The sequence below is a fragment of the Macaca fascicularis genome, chromosome 10, assembly GCF_037993035.2.
Source record: "Macaca fascicularis isolate 582-1 chromosome 10, T2T-MFA8v1.1".
Classification (NCBI taxonomy): Eukaryota; Metazoa; Chordata; class Mammalia; order Primates; family Cercopithecidae; genus Macaca; species Macaca fascicularis.
In genome coordinates this window covers 35,375,247-35,401,559 of record NC_088384.1, presented here as the reverse complement: position 1 = coordinate 35,401,559, position 26,313 = coordinate 35,375,247, and the positions used below count along the sequence as shown (strand labels likewise).

At 44.8% G+C, this 26,313-nt stretch overlaps 1 protein-coding gene across 1 annotated transcript in view; it reads right to left on the bottom strand.

Moving 5' to 3' along the window:
- Nucleotides 1-25,762, bottom strand: part of GAB4 (GRB2 associated binding protein family member 4) — a 56,864-nt gene extending 31,102 nt beyond the window's left edge. The window contains 6 exon segments of the mRNA XM_074003171.1: nt 1,550-1,757; nt 5,489-5,795; nt 23,126-23,196; nt 23,199-23,309; nt 24,115-24,207; nt 25,729-25,762. Coding sequence (XP_073859272.1) covers nt 1,550-1,757; nt 5,489-5,795; nt 23,126-23,196; nt 23,199-23,309; nt 24,115-24,207; nt 25,729-25,762 — 824 coding nt within the window.
- Between the last annotated feature and the right edge of the window lie 551 nt (nt 25,763-26,313).

Below are 26,313 nucleotides of genomic sequence, written 5' to 3'. Positions count from 1 at the left end.
TGTCCAGGCATTCATACATGCAGTAGAGGGAAAGGGGCACAGGGAGAACCACAGGTAACATGGACTGAGCTTCTGCCCCTGTGCACCTCATGTGTGTTCTGCCACCTTACACCCATCCGCCCTTGAGTTAGTCATTTCCATTCTGAAGATAAGGAAGTTGAAGGTCAAAGAGGTTAAATAAGTGGCCTAAGATAACAAGAAAAGTGGCAGAACCTGAATTTGAAGCCATATCTGGCTGATGCCAAACCTGTGCCATGCTTTCCATTGCACTGTACTGCCTATCCCTGGTCTGGGACTCAGGAGAGGCAGGTACTGGTGTGGTTCTGCCACTAACTAGTTCACTGATCTTGGTTAATTCTTTTATCTTTCTAGAACACAGATCTTCATGTATCAGTTGATGAAGGTGGAACTGCTGAAAGTTCACAAATGAAGGAATAGCGTTGCTTCAGGAAAATGGCTGATGGAACCAGCCTTCAGATTGAGTGTTGGAGCCCCTGCTGTGTTACAGAAAAATAATTAGAAAACCAGGAGTGCAGCAAAGTGTGAGACGAAGAGTTCAGGACAGATATGAGGGCACCTGGGTTCTAGTCCCTCCTCTACCATTTGATAGCTGTGAGCCTCAGCTGCTTCACCTATAAAATGGACATAAATGATCTTTCTAGCTATCTCTCATATGTTTGACTGGTTCCAGTGAGATTATGTACGAAAATATTCTCGGAGATGTCATGAAGTAATCTATTAACACAGGCATTTATCTGTCTGCCTTCATTTTCACAGCATGATTTAGGTATTTCTAAACTAACAAATCAAGGAATATGACTGTGATCTGTGTGCCATGGTGGCAACTGAGTACCAGCTCTGGTCAAGCCCATCCCCTCTGCACATTTGCCGGCCCTTACACTGGGAATTACAGGTGATAAAACTGGTGCAGGCTCTGCCCCTGTGAGACATCCAGTGGTGTCAGAGAAGCAGAGGTCATGGTTCCAGAGCAAGGAGTCCCTTGTGAAACCATCTGTGGTGATGGACATGCTGCCTATCTTTGCTAGTCACTTTGCTGGCTACTATAACTGAGAAACTGAACTCGAAATTTAATTTAATTTTAATTAGTTTAAATTTAAATAGCCATGACTGCAGCTACTGGGGAGCAGCACAGCTTAGAATTCAACTGAGCTGTGGATCTGTTCATCAATCTTAAGGTTTCATAGCTGTCCTCTTAAGGCCAACACATAAACTGACTTTGTTATTTGCAGTTCTGAAACTCTAGCCACTAATCCTTTTTTCCCCAAAATCAAACAAAATTTTCATGGCATGATTTTCTATAATGGTAGTTTTCTTAGGAATCCAATTATCACTTTGTAGCAACATAAATAAAACCAATAAAATGTGAAGGCTACATAAACAAAAAATTAAATTTTGTTATGTATGTTTGCTAACCTGAAAGATACAATATTTTATGTCCTTCTCTTTGAAATTTAAAAAAAAATCAGGGACTGAAAAGAACAAGACCTTGTGGGGGTCACTCCCCGCACTGGCTGTAGTGGTCCCCTACCTTACATGTCCTGCTTTCTGGCTGGCGTGCTGGTGCGGGCAGAGACACCCCCGAGGTGCAAGGATGGGCCAGATGGGCGGCACATGGTGAGACACAGGGGGTTCAGACGCACGTTCTCGTTCTTGGGGGAGGTGCTGATGGGAGCGGCTGGGCTCAGCTGCAGAAGAGCAGGGGCCGTGACTGGCTGAGGAAATGTTTCCCAGGGAGCCTGTGAATGAAACAGGAAGGAAAGACATCCTTGTCCTAAAGTGGGCTGCTAGAGGCAGAAACACATGCAGGCAGAGGCGATAATCCAGCCCCAGCACCCTTCCTCCCACACGCCCGCCCCTGTGTCCTCCCAGAGGAGGGCTGGGGCCTCCTGGCTATCCTGGCTGAGGAGCAGACGCTCTGCCTCTTTCCCACCCTACAGCAGCCTGGAAGCCTCATAGTGCCCTGGGCCATGACTGTGCCACTCCCAGATGGTGTGACTCCCCACAGTCCAGGAGTGTGGTCCAGGCTCCCAGGCAAGACAGCCCTTGCAGTGGTGAGTGCCACCACCTCCCTCCTCCACGGTGGCTCCTCTATCATGGCCTCCCTCAAAGCTAAGGCTGTCTGGGTCAAGTGAGGCTTGCCAACTGAAGCCGCATTCCTGGAAACCCCGCTTTCCTGCCTGTCCTTCCACAGCATCTCAGACTCCTGATGTGTTGGCAAGGAAGACAGGTATCATGGACAGGTGGTACTTTGCTGCACCCCAAGCCCAGCACACTGTTCATCTGGCTTGCTCCCTAGGACCTGTCCACACTCCTCAACAGAACCTACAAGGCCTTTCGCAGTCTGACCTGTTTCCTGCTTTCCTACACCCACAACCAAGGTATATGGTAGCATTGGTCATCCTGCACACACCAGCCTCTTTCAGGCTTCTTTGCTTTGGCTTATGCTGTTCCTTCTGCCTGGATTTCACTTCTACTCAAACTCACATGCAGACTTTAAGCCCTGCTCAAATATCATATTCTCTCTGAAACTTCCTGGACCAGCTTTCTTCTGGGTGTCACAGCACTTGGCCCATGTTCCCATTATATGCATGTTCCCATCCCATCATAGGCACTTCCTTGCCCAGTCCATGGGTTTTTGAGAACCGCAACTGATGTTGTTACCTCCATGGCCCAAGCATTCACCTAATAGAGGCCAGTTACGTAGATAGTTTTTAGTTTGTGTTTGCAGAATAAATAAAAACATACTTTCAGCAATAAAAAATCCCAACAGCAAAACTTGTTCAAAAGAAATGAAGGTCTACAGGTGTAATTTTAAATGATGTGATCGCTAGTGGGGTTATGTTTGGGTGGTGTTGATGGTGGCCTTCTAAGCGTTCTTCAAGTCATATCAGAGGGGACAGAGTTCTCTTTCTGCCTCCCTGATATCTGGCCTATTTCTGGCTGTGCCACCTCATGGCCTGTAGCAGGAACCCCAGCTGGCTAATGCCCCTGAGTGTCTGCTGCTCTCCAGCTGTTTCTGATGCTGGGCAAGACAAGTTCTGCCAGTGAGCAACAGAAACATCTGACGGGGCTCTGGGAAAGATGGCTCTATTGATAGCTATGTGCACTCCAAGATGAGCTCCCATGCAGGTCTCCTGGTGAGTGGGATGTCTGCTAACAGAATCAACGGCCTTGCAGCTCCAAAAGACCTGCAAGATGAATGCTCTACCAGTGGAGGAGAAAGAGTCTATGCTAGGGGGCCAAGCAGCCACGGCACCAAGGATGAACGCAGCTGCTGCCCAGGGCAGGTGCAACAGGAAGCTCTGCCGAGCCTCTGCTCCTGCCATCTTGTTGGATCTGCTTACTCTGCCTTCAATGGAGCTATTCTTCAGGATTCCGCTCTAGACCCTCCTCAGCCTCACCCTGACTCTGGATACTGCAGGATAATCCTGTCCTCCCACAGCCCCTGGTACCGCCTAAGTGATGGCAACGCTAAAATCTGAACCTGCAGCTCAGGCCTTTCTGGGGCTCCCTGCTGCAAGGCAGACACCCCAAAAGCAGGTGTCCCCCATGCTCCAAGTGAGCCCCTTGCATGCCTGTGTTCCCTCTAGGTGAGGCACATCAGCATGACTGTCCACTCCACTCTCCAAGCCAGAGCCCAGGCATCACTATGACTCTTCACTGTTTCTCACCAACCATGTCCTGTCTTTACGGCATTGCTCACGGAAAGCTCTTCCACAGTGCCCTGCATCCTTAAGATGACTCACAAAGCATTCTCTCTCTTTCTAAAACCATATTTCTGTCTATTTCTTCAACCAGTTTCTTGCCAGTAATTGCTCATGTTTCAAATGGAATTCTTATAAAACACCAACCTTTCTCTCATCGCCCCATACATTCAGCTCGAAACTCAGTGAGGGCAGAGATTTCATCTCTTTTGAAATGGTTTTGTTCTCAGAATCAAGCCCACTGTGTGATACAACCAGTATGCGTTGATCAAACAAAGGATGTAGCATAGTAAGGAACTACTCCCCTGGTGATAGTCACTGCTCCTCATTGCCCTCCCAATAAAGTCCAGGCACCTCAGTCTGGTAGGAAAGGCCACTTTTCCACAACCCACTCACCCTGTCCTGTCACCCCAAGCATCCTTCATGCCCCCAGTTGTATGTGTGGGCTGTGAGGATGAAAGAGTGACCCACCCTCACCTCCACAGCCCCTGTCTAGCACTCAGGCAGTAGAGTCCTATCCATGACCCAGAGTCCATTTATATGCAGACCTGGGGGTCTATCAGCACCAAGTCATGGCTATAAAACCGATCAGCTCTCTCAAAAGACCTATAGCTCCAGAAACATCCTTTCAAAGCAGTTCTGACAATAAACGTTGCCTGAAGAGTTCTTAAAATCAGACTGCTGTGTTTTGTCCCAGAGTTTCTGATTCAGTAAGTCTGGACTGGGGTGCAGACTGACTTACAAGAATGAATTACTTACTGACATTCTTACAAGAATGTATAGGTCTAACAAGTTCCCAGGTTATCCTGATGCTGATGAGCTAAGAATGGTTTTTACATTTTCAAAGGATTGTAACATTTTAAAAAAACAGGAATATAAAATAGAGACTATATGTGACCTTCAAAATCTAAAATATGTACAGGAAGTATCTGCTGACCCTTGCTGAGTAGACCCTTGCTACTCAAAATGAAGCTTTTCTTTTCAATTTTACCCTCCCAAAAAAGTGGGAAAGAGTGGAGCTTCCAAAAGACACTAATGCCTGGGTCCACCACTCAAAGATTTCTAGGTAACTCACTTGGCACAGGTCCTTGGCATCAACATTTTAAAAATGTCCCTCAATTCTGATGTGCAACCAGGTTCAAGAATGACCAATTTAGACCATATACCTGCCTCAGAAAAAAAAAAAAAGAAAAAAGCCTGCTCCTTAACCTTCCTGGTGAGTAGAGGATGAGCCCGAACACATGTGAAGGAGCATTTCTGCAACTTAAAACTCATTTTTAAAAGCTGAACTACTCTTTTGTGAAGGTTATTAAAACCCAAGCATAACTCTGTATTTGCTCCTTTCACCTGTCCCCTCCTAAGTGATTATAAATCAGTAAGATTCACAAAGCACCCCTAAACAAACCCACCAAGGGTCAAGTGCAACTGTGCCAGGCGGTCTGAGGTAGGTGGGCCAGAACAGCCAGAGATGGACCAGTAGAGGGCGAAGGAGAGGTCTTCCCTAGGGGTGGCTGAGAGGCGACAGGGCAAAGGTGCTGAGAGGCGACAGGGCAAAGGTGCTGAGAGCTCAGGGAAGGGGGAGAGGTGGAGGACTAAGGATGGTACTGATATCGAGGTATCAGAAGAAACACCCAAAACGCCTTTAGCTTCATCACGAGCCCAACACTTCTTGGCAGTGTTGGCAGCTAGAGCTGCCCTCCTTGCTGGAGATCAGAGGGCCTCATCTAGCCCCTCCTGAGACAGGGCTGTGTGTGCTCCCATACCTGTGCTTTCCTCAACCTGCCTGAAGCCGCAGATCTGACAGATGCTCTGGACCCACTCGTTCATGTCCTCCCTGGTCTCAGCCACCAGGTAAAAGGTACGCTCACTGGTCTTGATGTCAAACATATAGCCCTTCTGAATCTCCTTCTTGTTGAAGTTCAGAGTCACACCAACATCCAGCTGCTCACAGAGGTTCAGGTTGATGGTGCGCAGGGGATTCTTGGAGCCATCATTCTTGTAGTATTCCAGAACATCTGGGTCACTGCTAGTCTGGCCCCTCCGCAGGATAAACCAGCGTTTCCTCCAGGCCTAAATCCCACCAGGAAGGAATAAGAAGAGGGGAAACATTCATTTGTTATTACCAAGCTTTTAACAGATCTAAGACATCACTAAGTTGAGGACGGGACTTGGACCTGCACTCAGCCTATGTCTCCCTTTCGGATTTCCCCAGAGTTTCAAAGGTGGAGAGTGACTTTGAATGCATTTTACCGCAGCATCTCACTATGTCAACAGAGTCTCATCACTACAAAATAACGTGCATTTCCACACTTTAGAGCAGGAGGTTGGGTGAGAACACTTTATAGCAACAATGTCATTAGGCTAGAACACTGACCTCAGTGCATAGCACTTTTAGACAGAGCAGAACTCTCAAAGCCACAACATCTTAGTTTATAGATGGGGACCTCCACTAAGCATGGTGAGTTGAAGCAACAGTGTCAGAAGCAGAAGTATTAGCAGTAAACAAGTAGCAGAAAAACATGTTTCCCAACTTTTAGTAAAATGTGCTTTTTACCACATCATGATGCTTTAGAAGAGTCACAGAAAAACCCTTCTAAAACTTCTCCCAAGCACAGGACTTCAGGATGCTTCTTTTTTAAGGGACACAGTCTTACTCTGTCACTCAGGCTGGAGTGCAGTGGTGGCACAGTCACAGCTCACCGCACCCTCTAATTCCCGAGCTTAGGTAATCCTCCCACTTCAGCCTCCTAAGTAGCTGGGACTAGAGCACACGCCACCATACCTAGCTAATTCTTTAATATATTTTTCTGCAGAGATGGGGTCTCGCTATGTTGCCTACGCTCATCCTGAACTCCTGGCCTCATGTGATCCTCCTGCTCCTGCCTCCCAAAGCACTGAGAGGCTTTTTTTCCATCTTGTTCACTGCTGCATCCCTAGTACTTATACTAGTGTCTTGTACATGTTAAGTGCTCAGTATGTATTAGTGATCAGATAAACTCCTTACACTACTCCACCCCGTAGAATTGAATGCATGATTACATTTTCTCTCAGGCTCTCTTCTTCCATCTCTTCAACAAGACTGAGTGATCCATGAGCAGACACCACATACAGGGATAAAAGACTACCCATGGTAGAGAACTGTGGATGAGTCTATGCTTCTCCACTGGCTCCAGGTGTGACTTTCCAGTAAGCCATTTACCTCTTTGGAGCTTGTCTCAGCTACTGGAATCACCACCACCACCACCACCCTGAGTACCTCATAGTTTTATTATGCAAATAAACCCAAACCACTTGGTATACAACCCTGAAGGACTACAGACACCAAGCATCGGGTTATTATCACAACTCTTTAGAACCCAGAAGACCTACACTCTAAGACTCCTACCACCTTTTCCCACTCACCTTTTATCCCTGTTATTCTCCCCCTTATCAAACTTCCTTTCCATGGCTCTAATATAATCACACCCTTGCTTCTGTCTCCATTCCTCTTATTTATCTGGCAAAACCACAGCCCCTGGCTAAGCCTAATGCTTTGCCTACTCCACCTGTTCCCATTCAGCTGTGAACAGCTGGAGAGAATTACATAACCATGCTGCCTGGTCTCACTTTAACTTCAAGGGGCCCTCATGTGGCCCAACGTCCTACCATATTTACCTAGTTCATGGCTTTCTCCTGCTGTTTTGCAACAACCTCTCAACTTCTCTCCCTTTAAACCTCCAACACCCCTATTTCTTTGTTTCTTATTCCATGAGAAAATATAAGCAATGCAAAGGGAATCCGCCTCCACACCCACCAGCCTGCCTGTGCCTATAGCCCTGGACCTTGTCACTAGGGAGCACAGAGTCTTCATCCATACTAAGGCCAACCTTCTTGCATTTGTGAACACCCTCTCGCTCACAAATGGACATCACCCCAACAGTTCTCCACCTCTACTAGGATCATTCCCATCAAGACACAAACTTCTCCCATCTTAGAAAAAAATTAAAAGTTTGGCTTTAGCCCACATTCTCTTCCAACTATGGCCCAGTTTTTCTACCCTCTTTACCTTAAAACTCTGAAGAGTTTCCTCACTGCTAATCTTCATTTCCTCTTCTCCTGTTTTGTGAAATCACTCTAATCAGGCTGTTCCCTTTCTGTACCACTAAAATGACTCAGGGAAGGTCCCAAAGACTTCATTGCTGCTATATCAACTCCTGGGCCTCACTTAATCTCCCAGCCCAATAAACCTTGGATTGAAAAAGATTGAAGATTGAGGCACAGTCAGACAGGATAGAGTTGAGGAACATAAAAATAAGTGCCACTTATTTACAGTCACCTGAAGTCTTGCCCAGGCTGCTGCCTTCACGATTCTGTGTGTGCGTGGTGCAGGTGCATGTATATTATGAGCATAGCAAGTGTACTGTTACTACTCTAGCTGGCGTTTACTCTCATATATTGTGAGGGTTTTTATGCTACCGCATTATTTCAATTTTGTGTAAATTATGCAGCTGTATTTCCATATATTAAGCTTATATGTTCACCTTAAATTCTGTGGTCTTGCTATATTCACCTAGTTCTGGGAAGGTTTTTTGAAGTAGATTTTTTAGAAGTTCCTGTATATCCAATCATGCCTTTTGAGAATAAAGACAATTTTACTTCATCTTTTACAATCTCTATGACTTTCATTTCTTTTTAATGCTTGTTACACTGACTAGACCCTTTGGTACAACACTGCATAAAAGTCATATGCACAGACATCCTTGCTTTGTTCATGATCTTAGGGCAAAACATTCAGTATTTTATGATTAAGAATGACGTTAGCTATAGGTTCTTCATAGATACAACTAATTTTCTATGGTTTGTTGAAATTTGGTCAAATACTTTTTTGCGTCTATTCAGATGATCAGGTGATTTTTCTTCTTTATTCTCTTACTGTGATGAACTGCACTGGCCTGTTTTTAAATGTTAAGCCAACTTTGCATTCATTCTATAAACGCCTTGGTCATAAAGTGGCAGAGCAAGACTTCAAGCCCAGCAGCCTGGTTTCATGGGCTCTGCTTGTTCTCTCACCAATATTGCTTTACGTGTAGAATTTGGGCTGAGGCTAGGGGAGAGGGAACAGTGATGACGATAGCTCTGCAAAGATAGTTGGGTGGATAATGGAATACAGTTTCCCAAATCTGTAAGCAGATCCTTGAAAGCTGTGGATTGCTCAGCTCCAGTCTTCATCCTCCCAATACTTTCTTCCAGTGCCTGTAATTTACTGGAAATCCTTCTGCATCCATGTTGTGTATCAATATCATTATACTCCCCAGAAGCACACTGCTGAAGTATTTCTTTTAGCATTTCTCATATTGTGGGTTGTCTGGTAACATACGGTCTTAGTTTGTTGTTGTTGTTTTCTATCTGATGCTCTGACAGTGTGTTGGTTTTGCCTTCATATTTTAAAGCAGAATTTTCCACTGGAGAATCTAGGATGATGGCACCACAGACTGTGTCATGGCCTGTGTTCTCCATGTCTTCATTTCCTCACCTGAGAAATGAGGACAACACTGTGCCTATGCTATCAGGCTGTTCTAAGGATATGAAGTGACTCAGCTAAAAGCCTTGGTACTGTGCCTCACAGCTAGCAAATATTCAATGAACACTTAAAGAAAAACAAATGTGTGCCTACAGTGATCAGATTCTGTTAGGCAGACTACATATAGGATAAAAGCCACAGGTCATGGTTTCCAGGAGCCTGAAATATTTCTTTTAGCATTTCTTATATTGCATGCTTTCTGATAACACCCTTCTTAGCTTTTTTAAAAATGTGACAATGTTTTTATAGTATCTTCACTTAAAAAGAAAATTGCACTGGGTGTAGAATCTCAGATGATGGTTTTCTTCCTCCAGGGCTGTTGACACGTCAGTGCACTGTCTTCTGGCCTCCACTGTTTCTGATAAAAGTTGACTGTCAATCTGGTACAGTGTGGGTTACCCCTCTGGCTACTTTTTTGTTTGTTTTTTGTTTTGAGACAGAGTCTTGCTCGGTTGCCCAGGCTGTAGTGCAGTGGTGCAATCTTGGCTCACTGCAACCTCCACCTCCCGGGCTCAAGCGATTCTCCTGCCTCATTTTCCTTACCTTTGTCTTCAGCGATTTGATCATGATGAGCTTATGTACATTCTCCTTTGTGTTTATCCTGCTTGGAATCAGCTGAACTTCTAGGAGCTGTGGACTACTGTTTATGATCAAATTTGGCAAAACTTCAGCTAAATTTTCTTCAAATATTTTTTCTCTCCTCTCCCTCAACCCCTTTCTGGAACTTCAGTTAAACATATGTTCAATTTCATGATACCATCTCACAAAGTGGCTATTCATTTTTCAATTCATTTTTTTCAAGCAGGATAAATAGCATGAAGACAGACAATAGAAATAAACCCAAGTATGTCAGTAATTACATATCCAAATATGACAATAATCACAGCAGCCTGGGGGAGACTGCTAGATGACCTGGGCAAGGAAGGTCTCTTCGAGGTAGTGACATTTTATAACAGCAATCACTTCTACAGAGCCTTACTACACACTGAGCACCATTCCAAATGCTAAATATGTGCGTGTATGTACACATATATACGAATTTATTTATCCTCACAACCTAGTCAAATAGATATTACTACTGCAATGAACAGTTTAAGAATTGGGATGCAGAGAAGTAACTTGCCCAAGGGTCACAGAGCCAGTAAGTGGTAGAGCCAAAATTTGAAACCAGAGCACATGCTCTCAATCACCTTACAACACTGCTTGAAAATACCCGCTGAACTAGAAGAATGAGAAGGAGCCAGGCATGTGAAAGTGGTGGAGGAAGCTGCTGCATCCCAGGAAGAGGGAACTGCAAGTGCAAAGGCCCTAAGTGAGGAAGAACTTGGCTCCTTCCAAAGCGAGAAAGGGGCCACTGTGGCTAAATGACAGTGAGAAATGGGAGAATGTGGCACGGGAAATTTGGAAGGTAGCACATGCCACACTAAGCAGTTTATTTCATGGCTAACTCTACCTCAGGGACTGAGCTCCATGCCTTGTATCAACCTTACATGATACAATTTCTTAATACAACAGTCACCTGTGATATAAATTATTTGCACACCACATTTTGTAGAAAGTGAAGCTTCATTCACTAAGTAGATTTGCCTATAATGCAAAGCTATTAGGTAGAGCCACGATTCAAACTACGTGGGACCACCTGCAAAATTCAGGCCACAACCACACAAGACATCAGGTCAAGCTAAATACAATCATTTGTCCAAGAATCATCTCCACCTCCCTAGAGAAGCACCTGGCTATGAACAGAAGATGCACATAGACTTCTAAGAGACTTCTGAATAAGGTGACTGTGAGGGAAATGCTTTGTGCTATGGAACTTCAGATCAGGATTACCTTTATTCTGAATTTGGCTTTGTCCCAGAAAGCCAGAGTTTCTTGTTAATTTTTTCCTTTGTCTACCTCTTGGTTCTAAAACTGCATCTGTATTTCAGATTTATGTCAATATTTAATATTTACTGCTGCTGGAGTTGCCTCCTTTCAGGGCCTCAGTTGAGCCCTGGTAACCTGTATTGATCTGCGGCATTTGTCTCTACCTCAGGCCAGCAGAATGCAGTCTAATGGCTAAGGATCCTCATAAAAAGGGACAATGACCAGCGGTAGGTAAAACGGAGAAAGAGGCCACTGGGAAGTTTAAACATGGTGCAGAACCCACCACAGCACAGCAAAGCGGCTGTAGCCAGACTGCTTCTCTAGATTCTGCCTCTCTGGGCAGGGCATCTCTGAAAGGCAGCATCCCCCCAGTCAGGGGCTTATAGATAAAACTCCCATCTCCCTGGGACAGAGCACCTGGAGGAAGGGGCAGCTGTGGGCGCAGCTTCAGCAGACTTAAACGTTCGGCCTGTGGCTTTGAAGAGCACAGTGTATCTCCCGGCACAGCGCCCAAGCTCTGCTAAGGGACAGACTGCCTCCTCAAGTGGGTCCCTGACCCCTGTCCCTCCTGACTGGGAGATATCTCCCAGCAGGGGTTGACAGACAACTCATACAGGAGAGCTCCAGCTGGCATCTGGCAGGTGCCCCTCCGGGACAAAGCTTCCAGAGGAAAGAGCAGGCAGCAATTTTTGCTGTTCTGCAGCCTCCACTGGTGATACCCAGGCAAACAGCGTCTGGAGTGGACTTCCAGCAAACTCCAGCAGACCTGCAGAAGAGAAGCCTGACTATCAGAAGGAAAACTAACAAACAGAAAGCAATAGCACCAACATCAACAAAAAGGACACCCACACAAAAACTCCATCCAAATATCACCAACATCAAAGACCAAAAATAGACAAATCCACAAAGATGAGGAAACACCAGGGCAAAAAGGCTGAAAATTCCAAAATCCAAAATGCGTCTTCTCCTCCAAAAGATCACAACTCCTTGCCAGCAAGGGAACAAAATTGGATGGAGAATGAGTTTGACGAACTGACAGAAGTAGGCTTCAGAAAGGGGGTAAAAACAAACTCCTCCGAGCTAAAGGAGTACATTCTAACCAATGCAAGGAAACGAAGAACCTTGATAAATGGTTACAGGAACTGCTAACTATGATAACCAGCTTAGAGAAGAACATACATGACTTGATCAAACTGGAAGCGACAGCATGAGAACTTCGTGAAAAATAAACAAGTGTCAATAGCCAAATTGATCAAGCAGAAGAAAGGATATCAGAGATTAAAGATTAACTTAATGAAATAAAGTGTGAAGACAAGATTAGAGGAAAAAATTTAAAGGAATAGACAAAGCCTCAAAGAAATATGGGACTATGTGAAAAGGTCAAATCTACATTTGAGGTATACGTGAAAATGACGGGGAGAATGGAACCAAATTGGAAAACACTCTTAAAGATATTTATTATCCAGGAGAACTTTCCAAACCCCTCAAGACACATAATTGTCAGATTCACCAAGTTTGAAATGAAGGAAAAAAATGGTAAGGGCAGCCAGAAAGAAAGGTCAGGTTACCCACAAAGAGAAGCCATCAGACTAAAAGCACATCTCTCTGCAGAAACCCTACAAGCCAGAAGAGAGTGAGGGTCAATATTCAAGAGTCTTTTTTTTTTTAAATTATACTTTAAGTTCTATGGTACATGTGCACAACATGCAGGTTACATATGTACACATGTGCCATGTTGGTATGCTGCACCCGTTAACTCGTCATTCACATTAGGTATATCTCCTAATGTTATCCCTCCCCTCTCCCCCTACCCTACAACAGGCCACAGTGTGTGATGTTCCCCACCCTGTGTCCAAGTGTTCTCATTGTTCAATTTCCACCTATGAGTGAGAACATGTGGTGTCTGGTTTTCCGTCCTTGCAATAGTTTGCTGAGAATGATGGATTCCACCTTCATCCATGTCCCTACAAAGGACATGAACTCATCCTTTTTTATGGCTATATAGTATTCCATGGTGTATATGCACCACATTTTCTTAATCCAGTCTATCATTGACGGACATTTGGGTTGGTTCCAAGTTTTTGCTATTGTGAATAGTGCCGCAATAAACATACGTGTGCATGTGTCTTTATAGCAGCATGATTTATAATCCTTTGGGTATATGCCCAGTAATGGGATGGCTGGGTCAAATGGTATTTCTAGTTCTAGATCCTTGAGGAATCGTCACACCATCTGCCACAATGGTTGAATTAGTTTACAGTCCCACCAACATTGTAAAAGCATTCCTATTTCTCCACATCCTCTCCAGCACCTGTTGTTTCCTGACTTTTTAATGATCACCATTCTAACTGGTGTGAGATGGTATCTCATTGTGGTTTTGATTCGCATTTCTCTAATGGCCAGTGATGCTGAACATTTTTTCATGTGTCTGTTGGCTGCACAAATGTCTTCTTTTGAGAAGCGTCTGCTCATATCCTTTGCCCACTTTTTGATGGGGTTGATTTTTTTTGTAAATTTGTTTAAATTCTTTGTAGATCCTGGACATTAGCCCTTTGTCAGATGGGTAGACTGTAAAAATTTTCTCCCATTCTGTGGGTTGCCTGTTCACTCTGATGCTAGTTTCTTTCGCTGTGCAGAAGCTCTTTAGCTTAATTAGATCCCATTTTTAATTTTGGCTTTTGTTGCCATTTCTTTTGGTGTTTTAGTCATGAAGTCCTTACCCTTGCCCATGCCTACATCCTGAATGGTATTGCCTAGATTTTTTTCTAGGGTTTTTACGGTTTTAGGCCTAACATTTAAGTCTTTAATCCATCTTGAATTAATTTTTCTATAAGGTGTAAAGAAGGGATCCAGTTTCATCTTTCTACATGTGGCTAGCCAGTTTTCCCAGCACCATTTATTAAATAGGGAATCTTTTCCCCATTTCTTGTTTTTGTCAGGTTTGTCAAATATCAGATGGTTGTAGATGTGTGGTATTATTTCTGAAGGCTCTGTTCTGTTCCATTGGTCCATATCCCTGTTTTGGTACCGGTACCATGCTGTTTTGATTACTGTAGCCTTGTAGTATAGTTTGAAGTCAGGTAGCATGATGCCTCCAGCTTTGTGCTTTTGGCTTAGGATTGTCTTGGCAATGCGGGCTCTTTTTTGGTTCCATATGAACTTTAAAGTAGTTTTTTCCAATTCTGTGAAGAAAGTCATTGGTAGCTTGATGGGGATGGCACTGAATCTATAAATTACCTTGGGCAGTATGGCCATTTTCACGATATTGATTCTTGCTATCCATGAGCAAGGAATGTTCTTCCATTTGTTTGTGTCCTCTTTTATTTCGTTCAGCAGTGGTTTCTAGTTCTCCTGGAAGAGGTCTTTCACATCCCTTGTAAGTTGCATTCCTAGGTATTTTATTCTCTTTGAAGCCATTGTGAATGGGAGTTCACTCAGGATTTGGCTGTTTGTCTGTTATTGGTGTAGAGGAATGCTTGTGATTTTTGCACACTGATTTTGTATCCTGAGAATTTGCTGAAGTTGCTTATCAGCTTTTTAGGCTGAGATGATGGGGTTTTCTAAATATACAATCATGTCATCTGCAAACAGGGACAATTTGACTTCCTCTTTTCCTAACTGAATACCCTTTATTTCTTTCTCCTGCCTGATTGCCCTTGCCAGAACTTCCAACACTATGTTGAATAGGAGTGGTGAGAGAGGACATCCCTGTCCTGTGCCAGTTTTCAAAGGGAATGCTTCCAGTTTTTGCCCATTCAGTATGATATTGGCTATGGGTCTGTCATAAATAGCTCTTATTATTTTGAGATACATCTCATCAATACCTAATTTATCGAGAGTTTTTAGCATGAAGGGCTGTTGAATTTTATCGAAGGCCTTTTCTGTATCTATTGAGATAATCATGTGGTTTTTGTCTTTGGTTCTGTTTATATGCTAGATTACATTTAGTGATTTGTCTATGTTGAACCAGCCTTGCATCCCAGGGATGAAGCCAACTTGATCTTGGTGGATAAGCTTTTTGATGTGCTGCTGGATTCGGATTGCCAGTATTTTATTGAGGATTTTTGCATCGATGTTCATCAGGGATATTGTTCTAAAATTCTCTTTTTTGTTGTTGTTGTGTCTCTGACAGGCTTTGGTATCACGATGATGTTGGCCTCATAAAATGAGTTAGGGAGGATTCCCTCTTTTTCTATTGACTGGAATAGTTTCAGGAGGAATGGTACCAGCTCCTCTTTGCACCTCTGGTAGAATTCGGCTATGAATCTGTCCGGACCTGGACTTTTTTTAGGTTGGTAGGCTATTAATCACTGCCTCAATTTCAGAACCTGTTATTGGTCTATTCAGGGATTCAACTTCTTCCTGGTTTAGTCTTGGGAGGGTGTCCAGGAATGTATCCATCTCTTCTAGATTTTCTATTTTATTTGCATAGAGGTGTTTATACTATTCTCTGATGGTAGTTTGTATTTCTGTGGGATCAGTAGTGATATCCCCTTTAACATTTTTTATTGCATCTATTTGATTCTTCTTTCCTTCTTTATTAGTCTTGCTAGTGGTCTATCAATTTTATTGATCTTTTCAAACATTGAATCAAACATTGATTCACTGATTTTTTTAAGGGTTTTTTGTGTCTCTATCTCCTTCAGTTCTGCTCTGATCTATTTCTTCCCTTCTGCTAGCTTTTGAATGTGTTTGCTCTTGCTTCTCTAGTTCTTTTAATTGTGATGTTAGGGTGTCAATTTAAATCTTTCCTTCTTTCTCTTGTGGGCATTTAGTGCTATAAATTTCCCCCTACATACTGCTTTAAATGTGTCCCAGAGATTCTGGTATGTTGTGTCTTTGTTCTCATTGGTTTCAAAGAACATCTTTATTTCTGTCTTCTTTTCGTTATGTTGTTCAGTTTCCATGTAGTTGAGCGGTTTTTAGTGAGTTTCTTAATCCTGAGTTCTAGTTTGATTGTACTGTGGTCTGAGAGATAGTTGGTTATCATTTCTGTTCTTTTACATTTGCTGAGGAGTGCTTTACTTCCAACTATGTCGTCAATTTTGGAATAAGTGTGATGTATTGCTGAGAAGAATGTATATTCTGTTGCTTTGGGGTGGAGAGTTCTGTAGATGTCTATTACGTCCACTTGGTGCAGAGCTGAGTTCAATTCCTGCATATCCTTGTTTACTTTCTGTCTCATTGATCTGTCTAATGTTGACAGTGGGGTGTTAAAGTCTCCCATTATTATTGTGTAGGAGTCTAAGTCTCTTTGTAGGTCTCTAAGGACTTGCTTTATGAATCTGGGTGCTCCTGTATTGGGTGCATATATATTTAGGATAGGTAGCTCTTCTTGTTGAATTGATCCCTTTACCATTATGTAATGGCCTTCTTTGTCTCTTCTGATCCTTGTTGGTTTAAAGTCTGTTTTATCAGAGACTAGGATTGCAACCCCTGCTTTTTTTGTTTTGTTTTGTTTTCCATTTGCTTAGTAGATCTTCCTCCATCCCTTTATTTTGACCCTATGTGTGTCTCTGCATGTGAGATGGGTCTCCTAAATATAGCACACTGGTGGGTCTTGACTCTTTATCCAATTTGCCAGTCTGTGTCTTTTAATTGGAGCATTTAGCCCATTTACATTTAAGGTTAATGTTATTACGTGTTTGAGCTTCCAGGCCGCTTTGTTTACCTACTCAAGCCTCAGCAATGGTGGACGCCCCTCCACCAGCCTCCCTGCCGCCTCACAGTTTGATCTCAGACTGCTGTGCTAGCAGTGTGCACGGCTCTGTGGGCGTGGGACCCTCCGAGCCAGGCGCAGGATATAATCTCCTGGTGTGCCATTTGCTAAGGCCTTTGGAAAAGCGCAGTATTAGGGTTGGAGTGTCCTGATTTTCTAGGTACCATCTGTCATGGCTTCCCTTTGCTAGGAAAGGGAATTCCCCAACCCCTTGCACTTCCTGGGTGACGCGATACACTGCCCCGCTCCATGGGCTGCCCCCACTGTCTGACAAGCCCCTGTGAGATTAACGTGGTACCTCAGTTGGAAATGCAGAAATCACCCACCTTCTGCATCACTCACGCTGGGAGCTGCAGACTGGAGCTGTTCCTATTCGGCCATCTTGGAACCTCCATTTTCAACATTCTTAAAGAAAATAATTTTCAACCCAGAATTTCATATCCAGTTAAATGAAGGTTCATAAGCAAAGGAGAAATAAGATCCTTTACAGACCAGAAAATGCTAAGAGATTCTGTCACCACCAGGCCTGCCTTACAAGAGTTCCTAAGGAACCACTAAATATGGAAAGGAAAAACCAGTACCAGCTATTGCAAAAACATACCAAAATGTAAAGACCATCGACATGATGAAGATACTGCACCAACTAACAGGCAAAATAACCAGCTAGCATAATGACAGGATCAAATTCTCACATAGCAATATTAACCTTAAATGTAAATGGGCTAAATGCCCCAATTAAAAGACAAAGATTAGCAAATTGGATAGAGTCAAGACCCATCAGTGTGCTGTATTCAGGAGACCCATCTCATGTGCAAAGGCACACATAGGCTCAAAATAAAGGAGTGGAGGAATATTTACCAAGCAAATGGAGAGCAAAAAAAAGCAGGGGTTGCAATCCTAGTCTCTGATAAAACACACTTTAAACCAACAAACATCAAAAGAGACAAAGAAGGCAATTACATAATGGTAAAGGGATCAATTCAACAAGAAGAGCTAACTACCCTAAATACATATATGCATCCAAGACATGGGCACCCAGATTCATAAAGCAAGTTCTCAGAGACCTACAAAGAGACTTAGACTCCCACACAGTAATAGTGGGAGACTTTAACACCCCATTGTCAATATTAGGCAGATCATCAAGACAGAAACGAAACAAGGATATTCAGAACTTGAACTCAGCCCTGGACCAAGTGGACTTAATAGACATCTACAGAGCTCCCCACCTGAAATCAACAGAATATACATTTTTCTGAGCACCACATAGCACTCACTTATTCTAAAACTGACTACATAATTGGAAGTAAAACACTCCTCCGCAAATGCAAATGAATGGAAATCATAGCAAACAGTCTCTTAGACCACAATGCAACCAAATTAGAACCCAGGATTAAGAAACTCACTCAAAAATGCACAACTACATGGAAACTGAAAAACCTGCTTCTGAACGATTACTGGGTAAATAACAAAATTAAGGCAGAAATAAAGATCTTCTTTTCTGAAACCAATGGAAACAAAGACACAATGTACCATAATCTCTGGGACACGGCTAAACCAGTGTTTAGAGGGAAATGTATAGCACTAAATGCCCACAAGAGAAAGCGAGAAAGATCTAAAATCGACACTCTAACATCAAAATTAAAAGAACTAGAGAAGCAAGAGCAAACACATTCAAAAGCTAGCAGAAGGCAAGAAATAACTAAGATCAGAACAGAGCTGAAGGAGATACAGACAAAAAAAAAACTTCAAAAAATCAATAAATTTAGCAGTTGTTTTTTTAAAGATTAACAAATTAGACCACTAGCCAGACTAACAAGAATCAAATAGACACAACAAAGAAGAATCAAATAGACACAACAAAAAATGATAGAGGAGTATCACCACTGATCCCACAGAAATCATCAGAGAATACCATAAACACCTCTATGCAAGTAAACTAGGAAATCCATATGAAATGAATAAATTCCTGGACACATACACCCTCCCAAGACTAAACCAGGAAGAAGTCAAATCTCTGAATAGACCAATAATAAGTTCTGAAATTGAGGCAGTAATTAATAGCCTATCAACAACAACAAAAAAAGTCCAGCACCAGACTGATTCACAGACGAATTCTACCAGAGGTACAAAGAAGAGCTGGTACCATTCCTTCTGAAACTATTCCAAACAATGAAAAAGAAGGACTCCTCCCTAATTCATTTTATGAGGCCAGTATCATCCTGATGCAAAACCCTAGCAGAGACACAACAAAAAAAGAAAATTTCAGGCCAATATTCCTAATGAACATCAATGCAAAAATCCTCAATAAAATACTGGCAAACCAAACCCAGCAGCACATCAAAAAGCTTATTGACCACGATCAAGTCAACTTCATTCCAAGGATGCAAGGCTGGTTCAATATACACAAATCAATAAATGTAATCTGTCACATAAAAAGAACCAATGACAAAAACCACATGATTATCTCAAGCGATGCAGAAAAGGCCTTCAATAAAATTCAACACCCCTTCGTGCTAAAAACTCTCAATAAACTAAGTATTGATGGAACATATCTCAAAATAATAAGAGTTATTTATGACAATCAATAAACATAATCCATCACATAAAAAGAACCAATGACAAAAACCACATAATTATCTCAATAGATGCAGAAAAGGCCTTCGATAAAATTCAACACCCCTTCGGGCTAAAACCTCTCAATAAACTAAGTATTAATGGAATGTATCTCAAAATAATAAGAGTTATTTATGACAAACCCACAGCTAATATCCTACTGAATGGGCAAAAGCTAGAAGGATTCCCTTTTAAAACTGGCACAAGACAAGGATGCCCTCTCTCACCACTCCTATTCAACATAGTATTGGAAGTTCTGGCCAGCACAATCAGGCAGGACAAAGAAATAAAGGGTATTCAAATAGGAAGAGAGGAAGTTAAATTGTCTCTGTTTGCAGATGACATGATTCCACATTTAGAAAACCCCATCGTCTCAGCCCAAAAACTCCTTAAACTTCAGTGAAGTCTCAGGATACAAAATCCATGTGCAAAAATCACAAGGATTCCTATACACCAATAATAGACAAATAGAGTACCAAATCATGAGTGAACTCCCATTCACAATTGCTACCAAGAGAATAAAATACCTAGGAATACAATTTACAAGAGATGTGAAGGACCTCTTCAAGGAGAACTACAAACCACTGCTCAAGGAAATAAGAACTACAAACCACTACTCAAGGAAGTAAGAGAGGACACAAACAAATGGAAGAACATTCCATGCTCATGGATAGGAAGAATCAATATCGTGAAAACGGCCATACTGCCCAAAGAATTTACAGATTCAATGCTATTCCAATCAAGCTACCATTGATTTTCTTCACAGAATTAGAAAAATCCACTTTAAATTTCATACGGAACCAAAAAAGAGCCCATATAGCCAAGAAAATCTTAAGCAAAAATAACAAAGCTGGAGGCATCACGCTACCCAACTTCAAACTGTACTACAAGGTTACAGTAACCGAAACAGCGTGGTACTGGTACCAAGACAGACATATAGACCAATGAAACAGAACAGAGGCCTCAGAAACAACACCACACATCTACAACCATCTCATCTTTGAGAAACCTGACAAAAACTAGCAATGGGGAATGGGTTCCCTATTTAATAAATGGTATTGGGAAAACTGGCTAGCCATATGCAGAAAACTGAAAGTAGACCCCTTCCTTACACCTTACACAAAAATTAACTCAGTTCTGAAAGAGGTCAGGGTCAAGATGGATTAAAGACTTAAACGTAAGACCTAAAACCATATAAACCCTAGGAGAAAACCTAGGCAATACCATTCAGGACAAAGGCATGGGCAAAGACTTCATAACTAAAACACCAAAAGCAATGGCAACAAAAGCCAAAATTGACAAATGGGATCTAATTAAACTAAAGAGCTTCTGCAGAGCAAAATAAACTATCATCAGAGTGAACAGGCAACCTACCAAATGGGAGAATTTTTTTCCAATCCATCTATCTGACAAAGGGCTAATATCCAGAATCTATAAGGAATTTAAACAAATTTACAAGAAAAAAACAACAACACTGTCAAAAAGTGGGCAAAGGATATGAACAGGCACTTATCAGAAAAAGATATTTATGTGGCCAACAAACATGAAAAAAAGCTCACTATCACTGGTCATTAAAGAAATGCAAATCAAAACCACAACAAGATACCATCTCACGCCAGTTAGAATGGCGATCATTAAAAAGTCAGGAAACGACAGATGCTGGAGAGGATGTGGAGAAATAGGAATGCTTTTACACTGTTGGTTGGAGTGTAAATTAGTTCAAGCACTGTGAAAGACAGTGTGGCAATTCCTCACGGAATTGCCTTCAACACCCCTTCAGAAAACTACACTGCAGAAAACTACACTGCAGTGCACACTGTCCTTCAGGATCTCGAACTAGAAATACCATTTGACCCAGCAATCCCATTACTGGGTATATACCCAAAGGATTATAAATCATTCTACTATAAAGACAAATGCACCCGTATGTTTATTGCAGCACTATTCACAACAGCAAAGACTTGGAACCAACCCAAATGCCCATCAATAACAGACTGGATAAAGAAAATGTGGCACATATACACTATGGAATACTACGCAGCCATAAAAAAGTATGAGTTCATGTCCCTGGCAGGGACATGGATGAAGCTGGAAACCATCATTCGCAGCAAACTTACACTGGAACAGAAAACCAAATACCGCATGTTCTCACTCATAAGTGGGATTTGAACAATGAGAACATATGGGCACAGAGAGGGGAACATGACACAACGTGGCCTATTGGGGTTGGGGGGTAGGGGAAGGGAAAGCATTAGGAGAAATACCTAATGTAGATGACGGGTTGATGGGTGCAGCAAACCACCATGACACGTGTATATGTATTTAACAAATCTCCACGTTCTGCACATGATAGTATCCCAGAACTTAAAGTATAATAAAAACTTGAAAAAACAAATGGAGAAAGACAAGAACGCAGAATTGGTTATAGCCCAGGGAAGCAGAGGAGAGGGAAGATGACTATAGGATCAGCTTATTCTGGATAGATTCTTGAAGGGCTGGACCTGGGGCTAAGGAATAAGCGAGAAAAGCCTCTTTTATGTACCTTGGCATAATCATACTGACTTCCAACAGTTACTGTTTCCTCAATAAAACTGTTGAAATTGGCCAGGCGCGGTGGCTCAAGCCTGTAATCCCAGCACTTTGGGAGGCCGAGACGGGCGGATCACGAGGTCAGGAAATCGAGACCATCCTGGCTAACACGGTGAAACCCCGTCTCTACTAAGAAATACAAAAAACTAGCCGGGCGAGGTGGCAGGCGCCTGTAGTCCCAGCTACTTGGGAGGCTGAGGCCGGAGAATGGCGTGAACCCGGGAGGCGGAGCTTGCAGTGAGCTGAGATCTGGCCACTGCACTCCAGCCTGGGCTACAGAGTGAGACTCCGTCTCAAAAAAAAAAAAAAAAAAAAAAAAAAAAAAAAAATTGTTGAAATTTAGAACGACACTCTTCAAATTAGCCACTAGGAGGAAGGGCAGCCAATCTTCTCTTTTTCTAAATCGTTTAACCACGTGAATTAATATATAGAAAACTACACTGCAGTGCACACTGTCCCTCAGCAGGCGTGGAGGCGTGGAAGGACGCGAATGACCCCGGGAATGGCGGGCGAGGAGGGAAGAGAAGCTGGTGTGAGGCGCCTGCGTTTTCTTGGGGACCGGGAGGGAAGAGGAGGGGGTGTGAGGTGCCTGCCTTCTCGGGGCTCGGGAAGGAAGAGAGCAGGTTTGAGGCGCCTGCCTTCCTTGGGGCCTGGGAGGAAAGGAAAGGGTGCGAGGTGCCCGCCATTCTCAGGGCCTGGGAGGGAAGGGGAGCGGGTGCGAGGTTCCTGTCCTTTGTGAGGCTGCGGAGCCTGCTGTGAGTCCGCAAAGCCTGGTCTCCTTTTCCGCCCACTCTCCGACCTGCAGGCCCACGGCGCTCAGGGTAAAAGGGTCCCCAGCCCCGGAATCAACTCCCTGGGACTCGGAACGCAACCCACGCAAACCCGGACCCCGTCTCTCGCTGGCGGGGAGTGGCCTTCGCATGCAGACGTGGAGAAGTCGCCTCCACCCACAGCTCCTCCCGTGGACCCAGGCCGCCTCCCCCACACCCCTCCCGGAGCCCCCAGACCCTCCGCAGCGCTCCTGGTCCCTCCCCCACTGCCCGCACTCACAAAGAGCCTCAACTTCTCCTCGGGGGGTGACTTCCTCAGCCAGCCGCTGTGCAGCACGTGGCCACTTGTCATGCTCCGCCTGCGGGGCCGCTTCCGGGCCACGAAGACGAAGCCGCAAATGTTGGGTCCGGTGGTCACAGCTCCCGGGAGGGGGAGGGGGACGGCAGGGAAATGGGGTCCGCGGCTCACAGTGAAGGTGCGGTGACAGGGCGAGAGGGTGCTGCTGGAGGTGGGGTGTGGGGGGCGGCTTGCGGTTCCCTGGGACTGCGGGGTCGAAAGCGCAGTTTTGGGGGAGGTCCGGGTCAGAGGTGAAGCTCGTGGGCAGGGCGGGACCCGCGCGCAGGCGCTCACAGGCGGGGGCGGGGTTCAGGTTCCGGCTGGGTTTTGAGTTCTGGTTAAGGCTTGCGCCTGTGGTTCGGATTCCAATTTGAGGGGGAGTTTGGGAGTAAAGTTTAGACAAGGCCTCTGGTTTAGGGTTTGGGTTGGGGATTGGGGTGGGGACTTGCACCCTGGGTCAGCCTGGGTGCATCTCATCGGGACCACCGGGGTGGGGGACATGGGCTGGGCGGCTCCTTGGGAGAGGGGGGACAGGGAGCACAGCTGGTGGGGAGGACAAGAACGAGGCGCGCAGCAGAGCGTCAGATGCTGAGTCCCAGGCGCCAGGTGAGGAAAGACAACGGAAGAGTTCAGGTTCCTGCTGGGGTTTGAGTTCCAGTTCGGGATTCGGCCTGTGGTTTACCTTCTGACTTGAGGTGGGGTTTGGGGTCAAGGTTCAGGCTAGGACTTGAGTTCTGGGTTGCAGTTTGGGGCTGGGGTTAGGTTTTAGAGTGAGGGTTTGGGCTGTTTGTGTTGTGTATGTTTGTGAAAGTATTGGGATGTCGCTGTGTGCGCGTGTGTGTACTTATGTCACCTGCGTGCATGTGTCAGCGTGTGCATGCATCAGTGTGTGCATGTGTGAGTGTTCGTGAAGTGTGGCACCGAGAGCCAACCCCTCTCCTCGCATTTATGCCCCACTGTCTTATCCTGGTTAGGGTGCGCTTTACAAGTTCCTTCTCTGGGCCAGTTGGAGGTTCGCATGTTGCCTGGGGAGAGAAGGGAAGGAGAGAAGAGGTGGAAGAGGAGGGCGGCTTGGCCTCAACCAGACCCTGCGTCATGGGGACCAAGAAGCCGGAGGTCCTTGTCTCCTGCCTCTGGAGGAGCTTGGTTTGCTTCTTTGTTCACATATTGTGTGAAAGCACAGCTGGGGGCATCTGATGTGCACAGGATCTGTTCTTGCCCCTGCAGATGTCTTAGAGAACAGGACAGACAACGGGCGTCTTCAGTAAGCCATTGCCAATGTGCACTGCGTGTCAGCTTACAAGAGGGGCACAGGGGCCTCATCAGGTAGCAGGGAGGATGCAAGGAAGAGTGTGTGGGAATGGGGGTGCTGGGTGGGGCCAGGTGAGTGGGTGCCTGGCTTCTCCTTAGAGCAAAGGAAAGTGCTGAAGAGCGTGAAACTGTGACATGTTATGCTTTATGTTTTGAGAATGGATTGCGGGAACAAGCAGACATGGGGGACCTGATGAGGGCCAGTGGGATGTCCACAGAGATAAGATTTGGTTTGAGCTGGTAAGAAAAGTGGAGATGAAGCCAAGTGGAGGAAATTGCAGGGTCTTGAGACTGAGGAGACATGTGGGTGGATGAGATATGAGTAGTGACCCTGAGGTGGGGAATGGGGGGACAACCCGGAGGGGAGGTTGGTGAGGTGTATTTGGACCTATTGGGTTGGAACCCTAGGCAACATCCTCATGGGAGGACCAGTGGGTCCTGGTCAGGCAGACATGGTGCTCAGGGAGACATTGGATGAGGTAGGAGCCATAGACCCTCTGCTGATGGCAAGGATGGGGTTCCTGGAGGTGCTGGCTCCCTCTACAGGCTGCAGTCATGGCAAGTCAATTCTAAACTCACCATCACAGCTCACACTGTATAGGACGTATGCCTTAGTATAAATCAGTTAGCCAGGGAGGCCACAGGGTACCCAGTTGGATCCTGCCCTGAGAGTAGGTTTGGATGGGGTGAGAGGGGAGAGAGGCAGTGGCAGGGATGAGGCAGATGAGCTCTTCCTGGTTGGAAGGGAGCTCAGCCCCTGCAGTGACCTCATGCCAACTGGGGCCTCAGCAGGAGCCCCTACCTGGGTCCCCATGGACCTCTGACTGTCTTCTGGCCTCGGGGTGGAAAGAACCCTCTTCCAGAATATGTCCTCTCCAGCAACATTCTTCCAGCCCCCTACAGTGCGCACAGTGGGAACTTCAGGAGCGTGCAGAGACTGCCACAGCGCATGGAGGGCAGGTGTTGCCCCAAGGTCTAGCCTGCCCAGGATGTTGGCTTTGATGATGGTTGGGGGACTTATCAGTGTCTTGAGCCTTTTATATATATATATACAGTGAGTTTAAATTTATCCTCTGTGTCTCAAGTGGACAAAAAAAAAAAACCACTTTACTTTCCATTGATGATTTATTTTTCTTGTGTCTTCCGTTGCATGGCTGATGGGAAAATGTAAGTTTCTCATAACTTATCTCTATTTCCTCTGGTTTGCAGCTGTCTGCGCCCACCGTAGGGCTCACCTCCTCCTTCTGTGAGGGTCTGTCCTGTGGCCATGGGGAAAGGTCCCTGGCACTGATGCTGCCCTTGGGACCCTCACTGACCCTGGGCTCCTGGTCTGCCCACCCCTTCGGTTCCCCTGGGGTCACACATTGGTACCAGAGCCAGGAATGGGCTCTGCATTTCCTCCTCTTTGAGCCCTGTCTGGCTCCTACAGCCCATGTATTGGTGAACTACTTGGGGGTCACATAGACCCTCCCCTCCCTGCTGAGCTGGCAGTTCATGCCCCATGGGTGGGAGGAGGGGCAGAGGGAGAGCTCTGGGAGGTGGGCTCCAGTGTCCTCCCTCAGGCTTCTCACTGTGGGCAAAGGGCACAAGGCATGAGGTCCCTGGGGTCCGGACCAAGCTGACCTGGGTCTTCAGCAATCAGGAAATAACTTTTATCTTAGAAATGCAAGTGTTTCTAATTATCAGGTCCAGAAGGAGGCATTAAAATGAGACCACAGTCATGTCCTACTCCCTCACATTGAGCTGTGTATTCATTTCTTGATACTGCTGTTGCCAGAAGTAGCTTTGAATTTACCTCATAATGCCACACCAGATGCCAT